Genomic DNA, 20,958 nt, shown 5'->3' on the forward strand with positions numbered 1-20,958 from the left:
CATGCTTCAGGCTTGAGCTACACACCTAAGATTCTTAGTTCTGGTAGAGAACACCGGCAGCAACCTTTTGCTTATTGCAGGTTTTGACTTCTCACTTAACATGCAAAAGAAACATGAAACATTAAACAAATATGTTGGGAAATGTGCCGAGAACACAACCTTAGATTTTCGTGTGATTTTTTTCCTTCTCATTCTTTTATATTTATATAATTTGAACTGTATTTCAAGCCTACCATCACTGTGCGCCCCCCCCCCCTTTGCAGCCCTTCCCAATGTCTTTTCTTCATTGAATCAGTCCCAGACCTCGGTGGGTAGCCTTATCTTAAAACCCTTCAAGAATCATTTTTAAATAAACACTAATACGCCACCTCTTTTAGCAGAGAAAAAAAGTGGAACGCTCGTCCAGTGAGCTCACTGCTTGCTCGTAGACTGAGCTGTGGACCTCCAGAGCACACAGGCTGGGAGCTAGGCTGGGGCGGTAGGGGTGGAGATGAGGGCTCAGTCATAGTGAACTTTGATCTTGGGCACATCCAAGCTAGACAAGTCTCCGTTGCAAACTGTTGGGCGTGACGAACTCGACCTGTCTTGCAGCTTCAACTTGATCATCTTCTCCACGTGTTTTCGGTAGGCCCTCTGGATGACGGCGGCACACAGCTCCTCCTCCTTTCTCTTGGTGGTGGTGACTATGGGCTCGTACAACTTTCTGAAAGGATTGGCCTCCATGAACTTATCCTCCATCAGCGATTTCATGGTGTCCAAGCCGCTGGAGTTCCCGAGGACCCTGGTGGTGAAGGCAAAGAGAACGTCCATGCAGTGGAGACGATCGCCCGTCACCATGGGCAAGTCCATCACCAGAAACTGAAACTTGTTAGGCTTGGCCACGCGCAGCGGCTCAGGCAGGGCGTCCGCAAAGTCAGAGAGGGCCGAGTACTGGATGAACTGCGTTGCTTCGGGGTCAAACTTCTCCCAGATCTCATAGAAGATTTCAAAGTCGTCTTCGCCCAGGGGGTCCGCGCTCTCCTCGGTGGCCGTGTTGAAATTCTCTAGAATCACCGCGATGTACATGTTGACCACGATGAGGAAGGAGATAATGATGTAACTGACGAAATAGATGATGGCTACCCGGGGCTGCTGGCAGCTGTCTTGGGAGGAGGAGTTGGTGTCGGCTTTTGAAGCCAGCATGGGGCTGAGCAGAGAGTCCCAGCCAGCTGAAGTGGTCACCTGGAAGAGGCAGAGCATGCTGCCCGAGAACGTTTCAAAGTTGAAGATGTCGTCGATTCCAGAGCCCCTCTCCACTTTGGAGAAGCAGTTCATCCCGAAGATGGCGTAGATGAACATAACGAGGAAGAGCAGCAGGCCGATGTTGAACAGAGACGGCAGAGACATCATCAGAGCAAACAGCAGCGTCCTGATGCCTCGAGCAGCCCGGACCAGTCGGAGGATGCGGCCAATCCGCGCCAAGCGCACGATTCGGAAGAGCGTGGGAGGGAAAGGAACGCTGTTCTCCAAGCCAGAAACCAGGGAACCTGCAGAGGGAGGGCCAGTGAACTCCCAGCGTGCACCGCCCTTGCGACCCCAGCTAGTCCTACGCGTTACCTACACTTTGTCCTTTATTTGCAAAACTAAGAAATGCCCGCCTGTGTTTCAATTTGAAAAATACATCTCTAAGGGCCACGAAGTCTTAGATGGGACTTTTGATGGGGGCGGGGTGGGGTATACATTCGAAGACAAGCAAGGGAACTGTGGAAGGCTATACAGGGTTTTTTGCCTATGATGATGTTCCTTTTAGCTACCCATGGGACAACACCTACCATGGTTGTCCCTGTTTACCGAATGCAGATGGAAGGCAGGCCATTGTTTTTCACATGCTGAACCTTTCAGAGGGCATGGTGAAGCTTCTGCTGGAGTTTGGCTTAAGCCTTGCTTGAGCTACAGAGGGAAACTGTAGGATCGGAGAGACCTGAGTTTATTGGGACAAGGGCTCCTTCATCTAGGTCTCCCTACAGCCCTCTGCAGGTGAGGACACACTAACTGCTGTGTGGGGCGCTGGAGGGAGGAGGAAGTCCTGAGATGCTCCCCCTTTAGCCCACAGCTGCACACTGGGCTCTCCTGTTTGGCATTCCACTCACTCTGGGGACCACTGAGGTGCCCAGGCTCACCTGAAGCTAACATGTGACGTTGAGAGACATGCTCTCTGTTGTGGACACCCTGGAAACGGAGTCTCAAACAGGGCTTTGTGCAAACTGATGAATATTTGGACCCGAAATGTCACCCTGTTCTCGCCTTCCCTGCTGAGCAGGCAAGAGCTAAGGGGTGTTAGGAGTTTACATTTTGGCCCAAATATTATAGAATGGCTGGAACATGCTTGCCTTGTGTAGACATGGTTTTCCCCTTGCTCTGAGGTCATTAGGGATCATGACAGTGAAATGTTTCTGCCAGTCTCCTGATGACTACAGAGAACTCACTAGCTATACCTCATCATCTGAGTGTATGAAAGCGGTATGCTAACTGAGTAGACGATCCTAACAAGGTTTGATGGTGTCAACTCAGCAATACCGGCCCTTTCAGGCTCAACCTTAAATACCACCTGGACTAATCAGGTCTGTATGAATCTGTCCTTTCTCTAAGTACAGGTGTGTGTGTGTGTGTGTGTGTGTGTGTGTGTGTGTGTGTGTGTGTGTGTGTGTGTGTGTGTGTTTTAAAATGAGTAAGTGCTATCCACCAGTCACACTGCTAACTCCCAGGGAGAGGCTCACTGATCACTCATTTAGCAGTCATTACTGCAGGAGCTGAGGAAGGAGCCTGGGGAAGAGTGCAGGCCAGGTGTTGGATATGCATACATAAAGGCCCATGGACTTCCACCCACACTAGGGAACAGAATTTGGCTTCATGTGAACAGTCTGTCCTGCACTGGGCCCTGGAGCAAAATTTCTAGTAGTTCGTGTGACTTCAGGCACCTAGGAGCTGGTGGAAGGATCCTAGAGACTTTTCTAGCAGCTTCACAATGCCCCGCATGTCCTGGAAAGGGCAACAGAATGATGACGCCTTTGCATGTGGGCAGAAGGGCTCCTGGCACTCCCTTTGTGTGTGTGTGTGTGTGTGTGTGATTGTGTGTGTGTGTGAGAGAGAGAGAGTGTGTGTGTGTGTGTGTGTGTGATTGTGTGTGTGTGAGATTGTGTGTGTGAGAGAGAGAGAGTGAGTGTGTGTGTGATTGTGTGTGTGAGAGAGAGTGTGTGTGTGATTGTGTGTGTGTGTGTGTGTGAGATTGTGTGTGTGAGAGAGAGAGAGAGTGAGTGTGTGTGTGATTGTGTGTGTGTGTGTGTGTGAGAGAGAGAGAGAGAGAGAGAGAGAGAGAGAGAGAGTGTGTGTGTGTGTGTGTGTGTGTGTGTGTGTGTGTGTGTGTGTGTCAGGGAGGGGGGTCAGGTCCCAGACTCCTCTGATCACCATCACCTAACTTCTACTGATGTCACTTTCACCTGAACTTGTGGTTGGGACTAACTACTAAAGACCATAGGTCTATTTTGCTGCCAATACATGGGCCTATTTAAACTATCTACATAAACCTCATGGCTTTGAACCCAGGCCGACCCTGACACAATCATTTGGTAGCAAGGGTAACCAACACTCAGATCTAATGCCTGTGATGCAGCCTTTCCAAGATGGGAAGATTTGTAAGATCAGTTTTCCTTGTCCCCTTTGCACTCTGAACTATGAGGACACCTCATGGGCCCCACTACACACACACGATGTAAAAAGTGAAGTTAAGTCAGATGGGGCAGCTCACACCTATAATCTCAGCACTTGGGAGGCTGAAGTAGGAGGGCTAAATGAATTTGAGGCCAGCCTAAGCTATATGGTGAATTGCATGTCGACCTGGACTAGAGTGAGACTCCATCTTAACATTCCTCCTCAAAAAAGAGAAAAAGAAAAAGTCAAATTAATGGATTATCTAAAATCAGACTTTAGAGACACAAACTCTAATGGTTTAGCCGCTTGGAAGTATACTAAGCATGCACAAGGATGGGTTTTGATTCTCAGAACTGGGGGGAAAAGTAAGAGAGACGGCTGGAGAGATGACCCAGAGGTTAGAAGCAGAACCTGCTGTTGTAGTGTGCTTGTCTGTAATGAGATCTGGTGCCCAATTCTGGCCTGCAGGGATACATGCAGACAGAACACTGTGTACATAATAAATATACATAATAAATAAATAAATCTTTTGAAACTCCAAAAAAAGAAAGAAAAAGATAATAAAGCATACGATGATAATTCTTTTTTCTTCCATTCTTTATGGTTTAGGCAGCATGTCTGTGGTTATGAAAAATCCACTGACTACAGACAGGCTTGCTGGTGAGTGTGTCAAAGCACCTGGGACATGCCCAGCCCAGGCCCTGGCTCCTGAACATGGATTCAGGATAAAGAACAGGCACCGCTTGTCATGTGAGGCTGTCTTGACGCCTCGGCAGGAGGCAAGGAAGCCCCGGCATTGCCATGTGCTTCAACAGCTGCTCTGGCCCCCTTGTGGGTTTTGAACACAGGCACCAACAGCAGTGCTAACAGCCAAACTCCTAAAACCACAAACCACCCACCAGGGCTCATGGTGGCTCTGAAGAGATAGAATTCTGATTCAGCCACCTGAGATGTCAGGAACCCCTGCAAAAACTGTTAGCAGAGAGACTTTGTTTCCCTCCATTGGACAAGCAGATTCAACTGTGTGCAGTCAAGAAAATGGAAATCACTGCCTTGTGGCAATTCCTAAACAGGGCATGACTTCCCTAGCCCTCCCCACTTTGCCCCAGACTCTACATTAAGCCTAATCTGTTGCTTTGTGGAGAAACTTGACATGCTTTCAAATGATTAGCTTCGAGGTTTACTTCTGCCTCACCCTGGAAAGCCCTGGCTACAGGTTTTACTTACTAATGATAGAAAGAACCACGACCACACAATCAAATAAATTCCAGCCATTGGTGAAGTAGTATTGCCTCAAAGCAAACATTTTGATGAGACATTCTATGGTAAAGATGACCACAAAGGCTATGTTGATAATATCAAAGATATTCTTCACTTCTTGGGTCTGGCCTTCATATTCAGCCATCATGATAATCATATTTAGGACAATAAGACCCAGAATGATGACGTCAAAGACCTGGCTTGTGACCAGGTCAAAAACAAAGGCTTGACATTTATTCTGAGGAGGAAAAAGAAAGAATAAAATTATGTCATTGAAACAACAAAATTTGTTTTTTTTTTTTACAATGAAGGCAGTTTCTTAGAATATGCACAGACCCTTTCAAAGGACAAGAGATTCTTATAGCCTCCCATTGTTGCTTTGCTTCAAGTTCCATAGGGTGACTGTTTTTATGTGCTTAGGCTTTACTTTTAATTCTACTTTAAAACAAAAATGCAAGTCAAAATATCCTCAGTCTATGGGGCCTCTGGTAGTGGATCAGTACTTATCCCTAGAACACGAATAGACTTTGGGAGCCCACTCTACATAGAGAGAAACTCTCTAAGCCTAGACACGGGGGAGGGCCTAGGCACTGCTCCAAATGATAAGACAGACCTTAAAGATCCCCCATAAAGGCCTCACCCTTCCCTGGAGGGCAGAAAGGGGATGGGAGGGGGGCCTGTGGAGGGCAGGAGAGGGGAGGGACAGGGAATTAGGATTGACATGTAAAACAAGCTTGTTTCTAATTTAAATAACAAAGAAAAAATATCCTCAGTAGCAACACAACTTTAGTGGTGTGATGATGTGGTGTGATGGGTGTGGTGTGATGGGTGTGGTGTGATGGGTGTGGTGTGATGGGGTGGTGTGATGGGGTGGTGTGATGGGTGTGGTGTGAGGCTGAGATAAACAGCTTGTGTCGGCTTCAACAATATAAAAACAAACCTCAATGTCCACATCCGCATTTACCTGAGAGAAGGACACAGAGAACATCTATTTCTCTTGGACAAAATGGAACAGACACCTCCAAGGCTCTGTTTGTCCATTCAGAATAATTAGAACTTCAGCAAAACTCTGCATTAAAGTCCGTTGTCAATCCTGGTTGGAATAGGCTAAAAAACAGCATCCCAGCCCCAAAACTACCAAAGGTGGAGGAGCACTGGTGACTTCATAGGATGACTGGGGGTGACGTTGAACATTGGTTTCTTTTTTCCAAGTATTAATTTTTTTAAGATTTATTTTTGCTAGATGTAATGGTGCACACCTTTAATCCCATGCACTTGAGAAACAGAGGCAGGAGGGTCTCTGTCAGTTCAAGGTGGCCTGGCCTACATAACAAATTCCAGGCCAATCAGAGCCACATAGGGAGAACCTGTGTGAAAAGAAAATTAAATGTGCCCGCTTCTGGCCTCTGTGAACACTACATCCATATGGACATACAGACACACAGACACACTTACACAAGTGATTTTAGAGCAGTAAAAAGAATACTTCCTTTAAAATCAACAGGAGATATTTCAGAAGCCTGTGCCCTCACCATCTTATATCACACAAGTGTATTTAATGCCAGTTGCTCTCACCAGTGGCCTTGGGATGGGTTTCTGAGGTTTTTTGGTTCCTAATTTTTTCATTGCATTATAGTATTTCTTCTGTTCTTCTGTCATAAAAATGTCTTGGCCACCTAAGTACATGGAGAAACCGATAGCTAGTTAGTTACTGCTAGCCATTTTTGAAAATCATGTCCCGAATTTTTAGAAATAATTTTAAAGTGACATATCACTTTTGTCAATAGTTCCTATTCCCAAGGGAATTAAAAGAATATGGACTCAGAGACCAGATGGAAAATTGATTTTTAAATAAGGGATAAAAGAGAAACAAAGTCAATTCAATCAGTTACAGCCCATTTTTTAGAACACAAAGTTTACACTTTTTTGTTTTGTTTTTAGTTTGTTTTTTTGTTTTGTTTTGTTTTTTGAGACAGGGTTTCTCTGTGGCTTTGGAGGCTGTCCTGGAACTAGCTCTTATAGACCAGGCTGGTCTTGAACTCACAGAGATCCGCTGTCTCTGCCCCCCAAGTGCTGGGAGTTTAAACATTTTAATGAACATACTACAGAATCTTTGTAAAAACTAAATACAGTTCAGTTTGCGTGAATTAAAATATACATAATAGAAAATATTCCATATTAGAATGCTCTAATTGAAATTAGCTACAAAAACCTTAGAATAAAATCCCACAGAAGAGGGAGATGTGTGGAAGGAGGGGTAAAGGAGGGAAGGGGTTTGACTAACACACATTATATACATGGATGAGCATGCCAGATAACATGAACCCACAATTAATATGTACAAACAACTGGGTGAAATTTTTAAAAAGAGAAGAAAAATACTATAAAATGGTACTTAAATTATCTTAAATAATTAATGCAACATTTCTAGTAAAAGTTAATTAAAATCTTCCCAGAACAATGAGTTTTAAATATTCTCACTGCTAATTAGGAAAACAAGCTAGGATTTTTCATTTCTAGAAATTTATGGACCAAAATAATAATCTAGAAATGTCAGATTAAATAGAACAGACTTCTTTAGAAATATGTAACTGAATTTTTACAGAAGTTTGATTTTTAAAAAAAAAAAATCTCCAGGCTCTGAAAATTAAGAGATAAGAAACAAAATGGTTAGTTTTTCCCAAAGTCAGTGCTGGAGGCTGGAGAGATGGGAGCAAACTGTTCTTGCAGAAGACTTAAGCTTGGCTCCCAGCACCGACATCTGGCAGCTCACAACCATCTGTAACTCCAGCTCCAGGGGATCCCATGCCCTCTTCTGGCCTCTTCAGGTTCTGCACTCATGTGTGCATACACACACACAAACACACACACACACACACACACACACACACACACACACACACACACACACACGCAAGCATCTTTTTAAAACAGGATTGGCACGTTCAGGGCAGTATGGACGTAGACAAAAGCATCTTTTTTTGTTTTGGTTTGTTTTGGTTTGGTTTTGGTTTTTTGAGACAGAGTTGCTTTGTAGTTTTAGAGCCTATCCTGGCACTCACTCTGGAGATCAGGCTGGCCTCAAACTCACAGAGATCAGCCTGCCTCTGCCTCCCGAGTGCTGGGATTAAAGGCATGCACCACCAACGCCCGGCCAAAAGCATCTTTTTTAAAGGGAAGGCAAGTGTCCTTTGACAATGAAAGCCAACAAGAAACTCAGTTCTCATTAGCAGTAAAATGCTGCTCTTCTCCAATCATTTGACTACAGACTTGTGTCTACAGGGCTTGGGTTTGAATCCTCTCATGTGGACCAAAGCTTGCATAGTCCTAGAAGTCAGCCTTGCTTCCTGGTTATTTCTGGATACCAGGTAGAAATAAGTCATATTCATTATAATAGTGTTAACTTGACTTCTTGAGACTATAATACATATGCCTGGGAAAAAGACAACGAGTAACTGTGGATATTTAAAATATTGATTTTTGTGTTAAATGACACATATGTATGTTTGTGTGTGGGTATGTTAACATGAGTACAGAGGCCAGTAGAGGGCGTCCAATGCCCTGGAGCTGGAGTTAAAGGCAGTTGTGAGCTGCTCAACCTAGGTGCTTGGCTCAACCTAGCTCAACCTAGGAACCAAACTCTGGTCCTCTGCAAGGGCTGTGCATGCTCTTAACCTCTGAGCCATGTCTCCAGCCTCTGCCTGTAGAAATTTTAATTGTCCATCATCACCTGTGCTCTTGATACCAAGTTTCTCAGTGTAAAAAAGAGAAAGAAACACACCAGGAGAGAGGGGAAAACCATTAGACATCCGCTTCTTTATCTGTGTTTCCTTGTAGCTTTGGACTTGAAGCAGCTCCTCTCTCTGTCTCTGTCTCTGTCTCTGTCTCTCTCTCTCTCTCTCTCTCTCTCTCTCTCTCTCTCTCTCTGAAAAGACCTAGAAATAATGACAGTGCCTATACCAGATGTGGTTTTGAAAACCCCCAGAATTCATTAGTAGACAGAGGGAAAGAAGATCCAACTTAAGCCTGGGTCAACCTGTCACACCAGACACAAAAATGCTGCCACATGCGAGGGACTTGTTTTACATGAATCCTGATTTGGACCCAAAACTTCACTATAAAGAAAGAAATAAAAAGATAAAAAAATTAATAAATCTTTCATGAAAATTAAAGATAGTTGTGAATAACTGTATCAAAACATAAAAAAGTCAGTGATCTCAAGTGAAGAACTTAATGATGTGTCCGCCCAAAGGACTCAGAAAAACAAGAACAAATAGGTAGATGGGGAGAGATGGAGTGGATCACCACAGAAACTAATGAAATGGAAAGAGGACAACGCAAAGAAGTGAAGAAACTAAGGACTGGAGAGATGGCTCAGCACTGGCTGTTCCTCCAGAGGTCCTGAGTTCAATTCCCAGCAACCACACAGTGGCTCACAACCATCTGTAATGAGATCTGGTGCCCTCTTCTGGTGTATAGGAATGCAGGCAGAACACTATATATGTAATAAATAAATAAATCTTTAAAAACAAAACAAGAAACAACTAATTAACAGAGCTAGAGACAAAAGAGGAGCCAAACGCACACACCGCATACAGAGACATACCCCAAAAAATTGCCAAAATGAAATTCATTATTTTATATACTAACTTTGAAAATTAAATCTTGTGCATACTTGGGAGCTGAGGCAGAAGGGTGGTTATGAGTTTGAGGCCAGCTTGGGCTAGCCTGTGAGTTACAAGCTAGCCTGTCTCAAAAAAAAAAAAAAAAAAAAAAAAAAAAAAAACCAGTAGCAGCAGCAATGGCTATCTTAACAAAGAAAATTAAATAGAGACAATCTGATGAATTTGAAGAATTCATGTAAAGTTTTTTAGGTAATGTAATGACATTGTGGTTATGTTTGAAACCAGACATGTGGGCAAGCAAGATGGCTCAGCAGGTAAAGGAGCTTGGAGACCTGAGTTTGAGCCCCTGAACCCACACAAAGATGGAAGGAGAGAACCAACTCCACAAAGTCGTCTCTGACTTCTACATGTCCCATGCTCACCAGTGTATCATGGACATGTATACAATAATAAACAAAGTTTAAAGACAAGTTTGAAAAAAAGTTTGAGACCAGCCTGGGTTTATTGTGAAACCCTGTCTGAAAAAAAAATACAAAACATCAAACTCCGAAATGTAACTCTTCCTGGGACTGTTCTTTGTTTTTCTGTAATGAAAAACAGATACGTTTTAAAATATTTATGGTGAGATGAATTGAATCCCACAGAAGGGTCTGTGGAGGCGTCGCTGGCAGAGGGACGCTCTTAGTAGTCAATGCAATGCTGGGTGCTGGGTGTTCTAGATTCATTCTAGAAAATTCTTGTACACTTTTGAAATTTTCTGTAATAAAAAAATAATAATAAAGAACCAAAAGGATGCTGTGGTGTGATCCACAAAAGGCTTTCCAGCAGTGGGGTTAAGTCGAAGCCGCAAGGTTGACATCAAAATTGCTAGTATTGAGCCTGGTCTACAGAGCAAGTTCCAGGACAGCCTCCAAAGCCACAGAGAAACCCTGTCTCGAATAAACAAAACAACAACACAAACAAACAAACAAACAAATTGCCAGTATTGACTGCAATCAGGACATGCTTTACAGAGGGGACTCTAAGCCACGCCTCCTCCCAGGGCAGCAGGCTCAGGATGGCTGTGACACAACAAACAGCACAGGACTCCCTGCAGATGCTGAGGTCAATCAGTCAGAGCAGGTTGAGGTCAGTCAGAGCCAGTTGAGGTCAGTCAGAGCCAGGTGTGGTCAGTCAGAGCCAGGTGAAGTCAGTCAGAGCCAGGTGAAGTCAGTCAGAGCCAGGTGAGGTCAGTCAGAGCCAGGTGAGGTCAGTCAGAGCCAGGTGAGGTCAGTCAGAGCCAGGTGAAGTCAGTCAGAGCCAGGAGAGGTCAGTCAGAGCCAGGTGAAGTCAGTCAGAGCCAGGTGAAGTCAGTCAGAGCCAGGTGAGGTCAGTCAGAGCCAGGTGAGGTCAGTCAGAGCCAGGTGAGGTCAGTCAGAGCCAGGTGAGGTCTGTCAGTCAGAGCAGGGTGAGGTCAGTCAGAGCCAGGTGAGGTCTGTCAGTCAGAGCAGGGTGAGGTCAGTCAGAGCCAGGTGAGGTCTGTCAGTCAGAGCAAGGTGAGGTCAGTGAGAGCAAGGTGAGGTCAGTCAGAGCAAGGTGAGGTCAGTCAGAGCAAGGTGGTGTTCAGATGAATTAGAAGAGGACAACAGAGGAAAAAAGAAAAAAAAAAAAACCTTAGGATTGTTATAAAAACCAAAGATAAACTCGGAGCAGAGGGATTGAGAAGAGCCTTGTGTTCTTAAAGGAAAGAAAGTCCAAAGGGGGATTTGATTCCACAAAAATACTCAAGTCTCTAAGTTTAAAAATATTAATGCAAAAATGTAAGAAGTGGAGCAGGGAGGGTGGCTCAATGGGCAGAGTGCCAGGCAGAGTGCAAGAATGAGAGCCTGGGTTGGTCCCCAGAACCCACATAAAAAGCCAGGTGTGGGGCTGGGTGTTGTGGCTGAGTGGGAGAGCACTTTCCCGGTATGGACAAGGCCTTGGGTTTCATCTCAACACTAACAAAAAATAGAATATACGAAAGCTGGGTGTGGCAGGCAGCACAGGCCTGTAATCCCAGCGTTGGGAGAGACAGGCAGATCCCTGGGGCCAAATCAGTGAGTTCCAGGTCAATGAGAGACACTGCCTCAAAAAAATAAGGTAGAGAGACACTGAGAGAGATCCCAATGTCAATCTCCAACTTCCACACACATGAACACGTGTACACACACACACACACATGTATACACACACAATGTAAGAAGGAAGTCACAAAATGGACTTAGTAGGTTGCATATACATGAGAAAAGAATGGCAATTTGTCTTTAAGATAGTCAGAAGATAGAAACAGAAGGTCCTTGCTGGTATTTAGGAGCGCCAATTGATAGTGAGGCCTGTAACTTCACAACTGATCAAAGAAACAGAAGACCACGGAGCCACACTTTGTGCATCTGTCTAGGAAAGAGACGGTAAGTGGGAAGCAGGGTGGTGAGGACTCGGTGCAAGGCGGTCCCCAGTCGGGAAGGTCGCTGGGCAATGCCTCTAACGTTTTCATTACAGGGAGTTATACTAAGAAAATAATCAGAGATAACCAGAATTTTATGAATGTTCGTGATTGATTAAGCCATCAAGAAAGGTAGAAACAACTTAACTGGAGAAAAAGAGAGGTACGGTCAAGAGAAATTATGGTCTATAATTCAGCTCCTGTGTGCGTGTGCATGTGCGTATGTGTGTGTTGGTGTGTGTGTGTGTGTATGTGTGCGTGTGTGAGTGTGTATGTGTGCATGTGTGAGTGTGTGTGTGTGTGTGTGTACGTGTGTGTGTATACAGGTGTGTGCATCCATGTGTGTGCAGAGGTCAGAAAAAGGCATTCTGTGTCCTATCCTATCACTCTCCACCTTCTTCCCCTGCCACAGGGTCTCCACAGTGAACCTGGAGTTAGTCTGGAAGCTGGAAGTCCCAGCAGCCCTCTTCTCTCTGTGCCCAACAGCACTAGAGTTACAGGCATATGGAGCTGTGCCCAGCTCTTTACACGGGGATGGGGAATTTGAACTCAGATCTTCATGATTGCACAGCAAGCATTCCTAACCACTTAGTCACCTCCCCAGCCCTGAACATTCTTACAGCAAAATTGGCTTTATAAAAAAGGCTATGACTAATGAGTTCATATACCTGAAAATTAAAAGTATGAGAGGATACACACACACACACACACACACACACACACACACACACACGGGGGTAGTTAAGAAGTTGGCTGGAGAGTGAGCTCAGTGATTAAGAGCACGTGTTGCTCTTAAAGAAGAACTGGGTTCAATTCTCAGCACCCATATGGTGACTCACAACCATGTGTAACTCCAGTTCCAGGGGATCTGGCACCCTCTTCTGGCCTCCTGGGCACTGTACACATGAGGTACACAGACATATATTTAAGCACACCACCACACATAAAGCAAAAAAAAAAAAAATGTCTTTTTTTTTAACTGAAGAGGATTATTCCAAATTATACCAAAATGGTGAGGCATTGTCTAAAGTGATCATCATTTGATGACTGGAGTAAATGGATCTAAATTTTCTTTTATTTTCCTTAATTTGCAATGTTAGTCCAGGGCTCCAGAGATTTTCTACATCAGAAAAAGAAATTATCAGATTGTTACTGCCTGAGACAGGAGCCTGCCTAGCTCACGTCTCCCTCAGTCATCTGACAGAGCAGCTTCAGGAGATCCAGGCTGCTGGGAGCCAAGACACAGTAACCCAAAGAGGGAAGCCTTTTCCCTCCATTGTGGATAACAAAATACTCTTGAGATGATGTTGGTGTGTGACTGCAGGATCACACATGCTAATCACGCTGGCTACTATTCTCTTCAGGGCCAATTAGCAGCACCTGGTACTCAACAATAAGAATCTGAATTAAGACAGAGCTCCAACACCATGTCTGAGCAGAATTCAGATTCTGTTCCCTCAACTTTGAGGAGACCACTTGGGTCTTTGCCAGGCTAGAGGAGCCGAGATCCCTGGCTGCCGTGAGCAGACCAGAATGGCACCATGAACAGTCTTCTACATGACAGTCACCTCCCCTCACCACCTCAGCAGACCTGGGTGAGCCAGCCCAGCTGGGCCAGCATGCATACTTATCTTTTTCTGCTGCTGGTTGAAGTTGTCAATAATAACGCCGATAAAGAGGTTCAGGGTGAAGAACGAGCCAAAGATGATAAAAACCACGAAGTAGAGATAGGCAAAGCGATTTGCCTCAAAATCTGGCTGCTCATCTTTCTGTTGGGGACATTTTAATGAGAGAAAAACAGTTACTGAAGAAAATTCAAGCCGCCCTAGCTGCCTAGTCCAGAAGACCAGCATGGATTTCCCCAGCAAGTTTAACCACACAGCATCTTGCTGGCAGCTGTGAACCACTGGGAGCCTCTTCTTTGGATTTCTTGCTTAGCTCAAGGTACACAGGGTGGGGAGATAGGAAGCAGGAGGTTAGGGCTTTTCTCCCACCCAATGAGAAGCAGTAGGGGAGGAATGTGGTGGTGTTTGTCTTTTGAAAGTCTCCAAATGCCTGCACAGATAGGCCTTTGAGAATGAGCCCAGCAGAGGACACGTCCACCTCAAGAAGAGGTGACCGGACTTCACGGCTGTTCCACACCTCCCGGATGTCAACATTCTGCCTGTGGCTGTGTCTTCTCACTCGTGAGTTGCCAGCACCTGGCACACCTTCTCATAAGTAGATCCTCGAGGCACAGGAACGAGCCATGAATAAGTGAGTGAGAGAGTGAGCTCCTGTGTGGTCAATAGCTGATGACAGACATGCTTTCCCAGCTCAGGGCATGCCTCAAGCCACTCAAGAGCCTTCTTGGCCGGGCTTCTCTCTCTCATTCATTCATTATCTATCTATCTATCTATCTATCTATCTATCTATCTATGTATCTATCTATGTATCTATCTATGTATCTATCAATCTATGTATCTATTTATCTATGTAAAGAACATGTGTGATATGCATGCATATGTCTATGTTTGTTCACATGTGCTGTGCATATGCTTTTAAATTTATTTGTTTATGTGTGTGTGTGTGTGTGTGTGTGTGTGTAAGTATGCCATAGTAATTATATTTAGAGACCGGAACAACTTGCAGGAGTTGGCTCTCTCCTTCCACCATGTAGGTCAGAGGGGTCACACTCAGGTTGTCAGGCTTGATGGCAAATTACCTACTGAGCCATCTTTCTAGGCCTTGCTACCTTGGGCAGAGTCTCTCATTTGAACCCAGAGCTCCCCAGTCTATCAGCCCACTTGCTTCTGGGATCCCATCTCCATCTTCCAAGTACTAGAATCACAGGCAGAGAGTGTTTCCATGCCAACCCAGCATCTATGTGGATTCTGGGGATCCAAACTCTGGTCCTCACTCATACACACATATCACACACAGAGACAATAAATTAAAAAATAAACATTTAAATTGCATATATATGGCATCTGTAATTGAGATATAAATATTACAATAAACTATAACATTAACGGTTAAGTATCTTCTATTAGCTTTGGCTTTCCAGGAATGAGACTTTATTCATGTACTGAGAACCAAGCTAAGTGATTTGTGTCTGTGCATTATCTACATGTAGATGTCAGTCTGTGGAGCCATGAGGAAAGCAGTTAGCCGTGAAGACCCTCCTTCCTCAGTGCTGCATCTCTCCTGTTTCTGCTACTGTCTGTGGTCCTCACCACATCTCAGGCATCAACTCTGCAGCCTCCCCAATACAGTAACCACACATGCGTCATGATAAGAAACTAAGAAAACTTCCTCCTTTGCCGTCTGCTCACTGTCCAGCTCCGGTAACTCCCTTCCCAACCTTTAACTGAACCAAACGAGGAATGGGAAACAGACTAGACTACTGACTGCATTTCCAACTTTCTCTTTCACTGAAATTCCACAGTTGGAAACCACAACCTTTACTCCCCAGAGAACCTGAAGCCATGAGAAGTTACTTTCTTGCCCCAGTTTAGTCCAGTCTTAATGCTTCCCTGAGGTTAAGACAAGCAGGCTCTGAAAGGTGGTTTCCTCCTCTCTGTCACTTGGAGATCAGCTAGAGCACATCGGGCTGCCTTGCTAAGATGCTTAGACTCTGTCAACTCAACACAAATTAATGTCACCCGGGAAGAGAGATCCTCAACTGACAATTGCTTCTGTCAGACTGGCCTGTGGGAAAGTCTGTAGGGCATTTCCTTAATTCCCAGTTGATGCAGGAGGACCTATCCCTAGGTAGGTGGACCCAAGTTGTGTAAGGAACATAGCTGATCAAGCCAGAGAAAGTATGTTTGCTAGTTTTATGTCAACTTGACACAAGCTAGAGTCACTGGAGAGGAGGAAGCTTCGATTGAGAAAATATTTCCATCAGATGGGGCTGCAGGCAAACCTGCAGGACACAGCCCATTATGGGCAGGGCCATCAGTTGGCTGGGAGGATCCTGGATGCTATAGGAAAGCAGGCTGAGCAGGCCATGGAGAGCAAGCCAGCAAGCAGCTCCCTCCATGGTCTCTGCAGCAGCTCCTGCCTCCAGGTTCCTCCCTCCATGGCCTCTGCAGCAGCTCCCGCCTCCAGGTTCCTGTCCTGACTTGAGTTCCTATCTTTGCTTCTCCCCTCAATGGACTGTGATGTGTAAGCCGAACAAAGCATTTCCTCCCCAAGTTGCTTTTGGCCATGAGTTTCATTACAGCAGTGGTAACCCTAGGAAGGACAAGAAGTAGGCCAGTTTTTCTCTGGGGCCTCTGCTTCAGTTCATACATCCAGATTCCTACCTTGAGCTCCTGCCCTGGTTTCTCTCAGTGATAGCCTGTAACCTGTAGGTTTAAACAAACAAACAAAACCCTCCCCCTTCCCCAAGTTGGTTTGGTCAGCATGTTGTCACAGCAACAGAAAGCAAGTTAGGACACATGGGATTCTCTTCTTTCACCCTTCTCCCCTTACCACACAGAGGGAAAACGTTGGACTCTACAGAATACTGGGGTGTCAGGCCCAGCAGAATAGAGTAGAGCTCTTTTTATCAAACAATGTCTATAACATAGTTCTGCCTCCAGAAGAACAAGACAGAGAGGACCTGGAATGATAAAGTTGTCATGCAGGAAGTTTGGGGCTGTCTGGGTGCTCATATCATCTCTGGTTGGAGCGCAACATTCTAGAACATAGTGAGACATGGACTCACCCCTCTGGAATCAACAGCAGCCTTCATAATGTCCAGCCAGCCCTTATATGTTGCCTGAAACAGACACAGAAAAATTTGGACACAGCTGTAGACTTTTTTCATCGACAGATGCATGCCTGTGAAATATTGCCTGGCCCTGTGAGCAGGGTCCGTCCTGCCCCAGAGAGAGGTCCACACAGTAGAACGGTTGGAAGAAACGGGGTGGGAGGGAGTCATTCATTTTCTCTTTCTTCCTTCTCCAAGACTAGTGATTTTAAAACAAAGTGAATTGCTACACTATAGGTCATTTGGGAAGAGTGGGGTAAGGTTGGGCTACCTGCCCCACACCTGGTTGCTGCGGCTTAAAAAGAGAAGTATTGCCAAAAGCCTGCTCCTCCCTGGCAGATGCTCTCAACAGCAAGCGAGGAACCCCAGAAGACAAGGCAAGCCGAACAGACCCTGACAGGGGCCTTGGTATGTGTGATGGCTAGTCTTCACTGTCAGCTCGACTGGCTCCAAAATCACCTAGGGGTACACACATCGGGGAAGGTGGTGAAGGTGTTTTTGAGGAGGGTTAGTTGAGAGGAGAAGACTCGTCCTGAGTGTGGGTGGTATCATCCCACAGGGTTGGGGTCCCTGAGTGAATAAAAAGAAAAAGGCGATCCGAGCACCGGCACCCGCTTCTTTCTGTCCACTCCTGACTGTAGAGCCAGTGTGACCAGCTGCCATATCTAGAGAATCTGCTCCACCATGTCTTTGCTCCCCACCATGGTGGTCTAGTTCCTCAAACCACGGGCAAAAATAACCCTGCCTTAAGTTGCTTTTGTCAGGTGCTGTGGTTTAAATGATAAATACACCCATATCCTTGTGTGTTTGAACACTTGTCCCCCATCCCCGTGTTGGTGCAGATCATAGAATTTTAGGGTGTGGACCCTTGCTGAAAGAAGTGTGTCACTGGCATCGGGCTTTGAGGATTTATAGCCTGCCACCCCTCCTGTGTACAGATGAAATGTAATCAGCCAGCCTCCGGACCCTTCTATCATGCATTGCTCTGCGATGGAATGGGTTCCCTTTGGAGCTATAAGCTAAAATAAAACCTTTCTTCCCTAGCTTGCTTTTTGTTGGTTATTTTATCACAGCAACAGAACAGATACTAAGGTGTCAGGTGGTTTGTCAAAGAAATGAGAGACGTAACTAAGCTAGACACTCTCCGTGAAATTTCGCAAAGACGCCCCACCCCTGTGCCACCCCTGGGAAGAGGACTAGGATCCACAGTCTCGGTGGACTAATATGATTTTAGGCTTCCAGGTTTTCTCTCCCTGGAAGAAGACATACCCAAAGCACTCACCACCTGCAGCAGAGCGAGGTAGGCGTTCCCCACGTTGTCAAAGTTGACTTTCGGGACCTCCCACGAGTAATTGCTACTTTGACATTGGCTTTGGTTTCCAATTTCGGTATGATTCAAATATTTATTTATATCTGTTCCATTAATGCATCTTCCAAATTTCCCAGAAAAAAAATTTACTCCCAGGATGCAAAATATGAGCCAGAAAATGAGGCAGACCAGCAAGACATTGAGAATGGCAGGTATAGCACTGATGAGGGCGTTGACCACAACCTTTGGGAAGCAAGGCAGAGGAAAACATAGCAGATGGGGCGCCCAGCATGCTCCCCATCTTCCCCAGCGGACCTAGTGTGTGGGACTGGACCTCTAGAGTTACTTTGTCTTTACCCTGATCATCCCTCTCCCAACCCATGATGAGCTCTGCTTTCTGCTCATACGGCCACCAAGCATGACCTCAGAAGTGCCCTGTGAAGATGACACTAGACACGGGGCATGTCTTTACCTAGGATGCTGAAGGGAAGACAGAGGCGGCCTCCACTGTCAAGAAACAGACCATGGCATAGTCTTTTTCTCAGCTTCTCATAGTCCAGGCCCAGGTCTGGCTGTGTAGGACCCCAGTAAAAAACTGACCAAAGCCCGAGGGCAGATGACCTCTGCCTGTCATGTTAACTAAGTTTCCACCCATCCACCCAGACATGTACCTTCATTCCTTCAAACTGAGACAGCGCCCGCAGAGGCCTCAGTGCTCGCAGAGTCCGGAAGGACTTCAAGCTTGGTAAGTTCATGAGACTGACCACAGACACCTGTGAGAGGAGACACTGCTTGGTGAGGACAGCTGCCTGGGCAGCCAGGACTGCCAGCACAGGCTCAAGGGCTCATGTGCTCTCTCTCTCTCTCTCTCTCTCTCTCTCTCTCTCTCTCTCTCTCTCTCTCTCTCTCTCTCTCCCTTTTTTCTTTTGTTCCCCCTTGGTGTGTATGCATCTGTCTGTCTGTCTGTCTCTGTCTGTCTGTGTATCTGTGTGTGCATGTGTGTGGAGACCAGAGGTCAACTTGTGGTGTCTTTCTCAATTGCTCTCCACCTTATTGTTTGAGACAGAGTCTCTCACTGAACCTGGAACCAAATCCACTAAGAATGACTGGCCAGTGAAGCCTAGCATACCCTTGTCTCTGCTTCCCTAGTTCTGGGGTTACAGATGTGTGCTGCTCTGCCCAGTTCCTAGTTCCGGGGTTACAGATGTGTGCCACTCTGCCTGGTTCCTAGTTCTGGGGTTACAGGTGTGTGCCACTCTGCCTGGTTCCTAGATCTGGGGTTACAGATGTGTGCCACTCTGCCTGGTTCCTAGTTCTGGGGTTACAGGTGTGTGCCACTCTGCCTGGTTCCTAGTTCTGGGGTTACAGATGTGTGCTGCTCTGCCTGGTCTTTACATGAATGCCAGGGATCCACACTTAGAGCCTCATGCTTACATGATCACCTCTCCAGCACTATCGAGGACTCTATTTCTGAGGTGTTGAGCACAGTGGCAAGCCAGATCCTGCTGGAAGGGCAAGAGCAGTTGCAGTGAGGAGTGTGTTTGTATCACTTGAATCACAGAAGACACTGAGAAACTGGTGTGAATTCAAGGAAACCAGATGGCCATGACATCAACACACAGGGCAAGCCCATAAATCAGATCCTAGATTGGGCGGGAGCATGTGTTGGATGGCTACATTACAAAATGTGTGGTCAACATTAAGTATTTTTTATTTAGTACTGGGGAGATAACAGAAAAGTGCCTGCCTCTCATGAATGAGGGCCTGGGTGTGGGTCCCAGCACCCATGCAAAAAGCCAGGTGTGGAAGCCCATGCCTGTCATTCTAGGGATGGAAGGTGGGGACAGGAGGACCCCGAGGAGGCCAGCTAGCTTAATGTACATGGTGAAGCTCCAAGCCGTGGAGAGATCCTCCAATAGACAAGAAATGGAAGACACCCGAAGACAGACATCTGTGGTTGTCCTGACAGCCATACTTAGGCTATACACATGCAGTGTACATCCAAACCCTTAGGTGAACTCACACAAATTCACACATGTGTGCATGTACACCATGCAAAAAAAATAAAGTGTTTGAATGCATCATATTTAAAATAATGTTTTTACTTTGTTGGGAGAATATTGAAGCAGTTTCCAGCAAACTCTCCTCTTCTACTCAGAAAGTATACTGATAAGTCTTTCTGCCAAGCTGCCAGAGTCCCGCCACCATGTGGGCAGTCAAAATAACACATAGAGTCTTATATTAGTTTACAATGCTGCTGGCCAATTGACTAGGACTTCTTATATGCTAGCTCAGTCTTAATTATCATAAATCTATTTATTTTATAAGACTTATCTTATTGAGGACACCTGGATGGGTGCCCACGTGGTGGCAGGGCTCAGGCGGATGGAGTAAAGACTGATTGTAACAAGAAAGGACGGCGAAGGTGGCCTGTTCTGAAGTGCCAAAGCAAGGCTCTCATTATGGGAGGGGACATTAGGCACCTCTTCATCTCAGCCTCAAGTTAGTTTCTGTTCCATCAAATCTGGAGATCGTGATCAGATTCTCCCACAAAGCAGCCATGATCTTTTCCACTGTCATCTCTGTTCAAAGGGACAGGTATTCCAGTTTTTATTTTTATCTTTTCCTGACTTGCATTGATCATTCTGCTCTTTTTTGAGCACCCCCCATGGTGTATAATGTAAATTGTATATTGTGTATTATACACCATGATGCTGCTACTTCCCGTTTTTTTGTATGAATGTGAGTACCTGCACCCAGCCACACATGTTAAGATCAGAGGACAGCCGGCAGGCGTCTCTTCTCTCCTACCATGACCTGGCTCAAGCACCTTCACCCACTATGCTAACTCGCTGGCCCATACCGTTAACTGCTTTGG

General features: G+C 45.7%; 1 protein-coding gene across 1 annotated transcript in view; it reads right to left on the reverse strand.

Annotated features, from left to right (window-relative positions):
• Window positions 1–498: 498 nt before the first annotated feature.
• Window positions 499–20,958, reverse strand: part of Scn11a (sodium voltage-gated channel alpha subunit 11) — a 67,043-nt gene continuing 46,583 nt past the window's right edge. Inside the window, exons 20-26 of the mRNA XM_027415551.2 lie at window positions 18,752–18,853; window positions 18,054–18,323; window positions 16,727–16,780; window positions 13,661–13,802; window positions 6,523–6,623; window positions 4,915–5,185; window positions 499–1,526 (exon numbers count right to left, since the gene is read on the reverse strand). Coding sequence (XP_027271352.1) covers window positions 499–1,526; window positions 4,915–5,185; window positions 6,523–6,623; window positions 13,661–13,802; window positions 16,727–16,780; window positions 18,054–18,323; window positions 18,752–18,853 — 1,968 coding nt within the window. The remainder of the gene's footprint in view (window positions 1,527–4,914; window positions 5,186–6,522; window positions 6,624–13,660; window positions 13,803–16,726; window positions 16,781–18,053; window positions 18,324–18,751; window positions 18,854–20,958) is intronic.

Source organism: Cricetulus griseus, chromosome 4 (assembly GCF_003668045.3).
Source record: "Cricetulus griseus strain 17A/GY chromosome 4, alternate assembly CriGri-PICRH-1.0, whole genome shotgun sequence".
NCBI classification, from domain to species: Eukaryota; Metazoa; Chordata; class Mammalia; order Rodentia; family Cricetidae; genus Cricetulus; species Cricetulus griseus.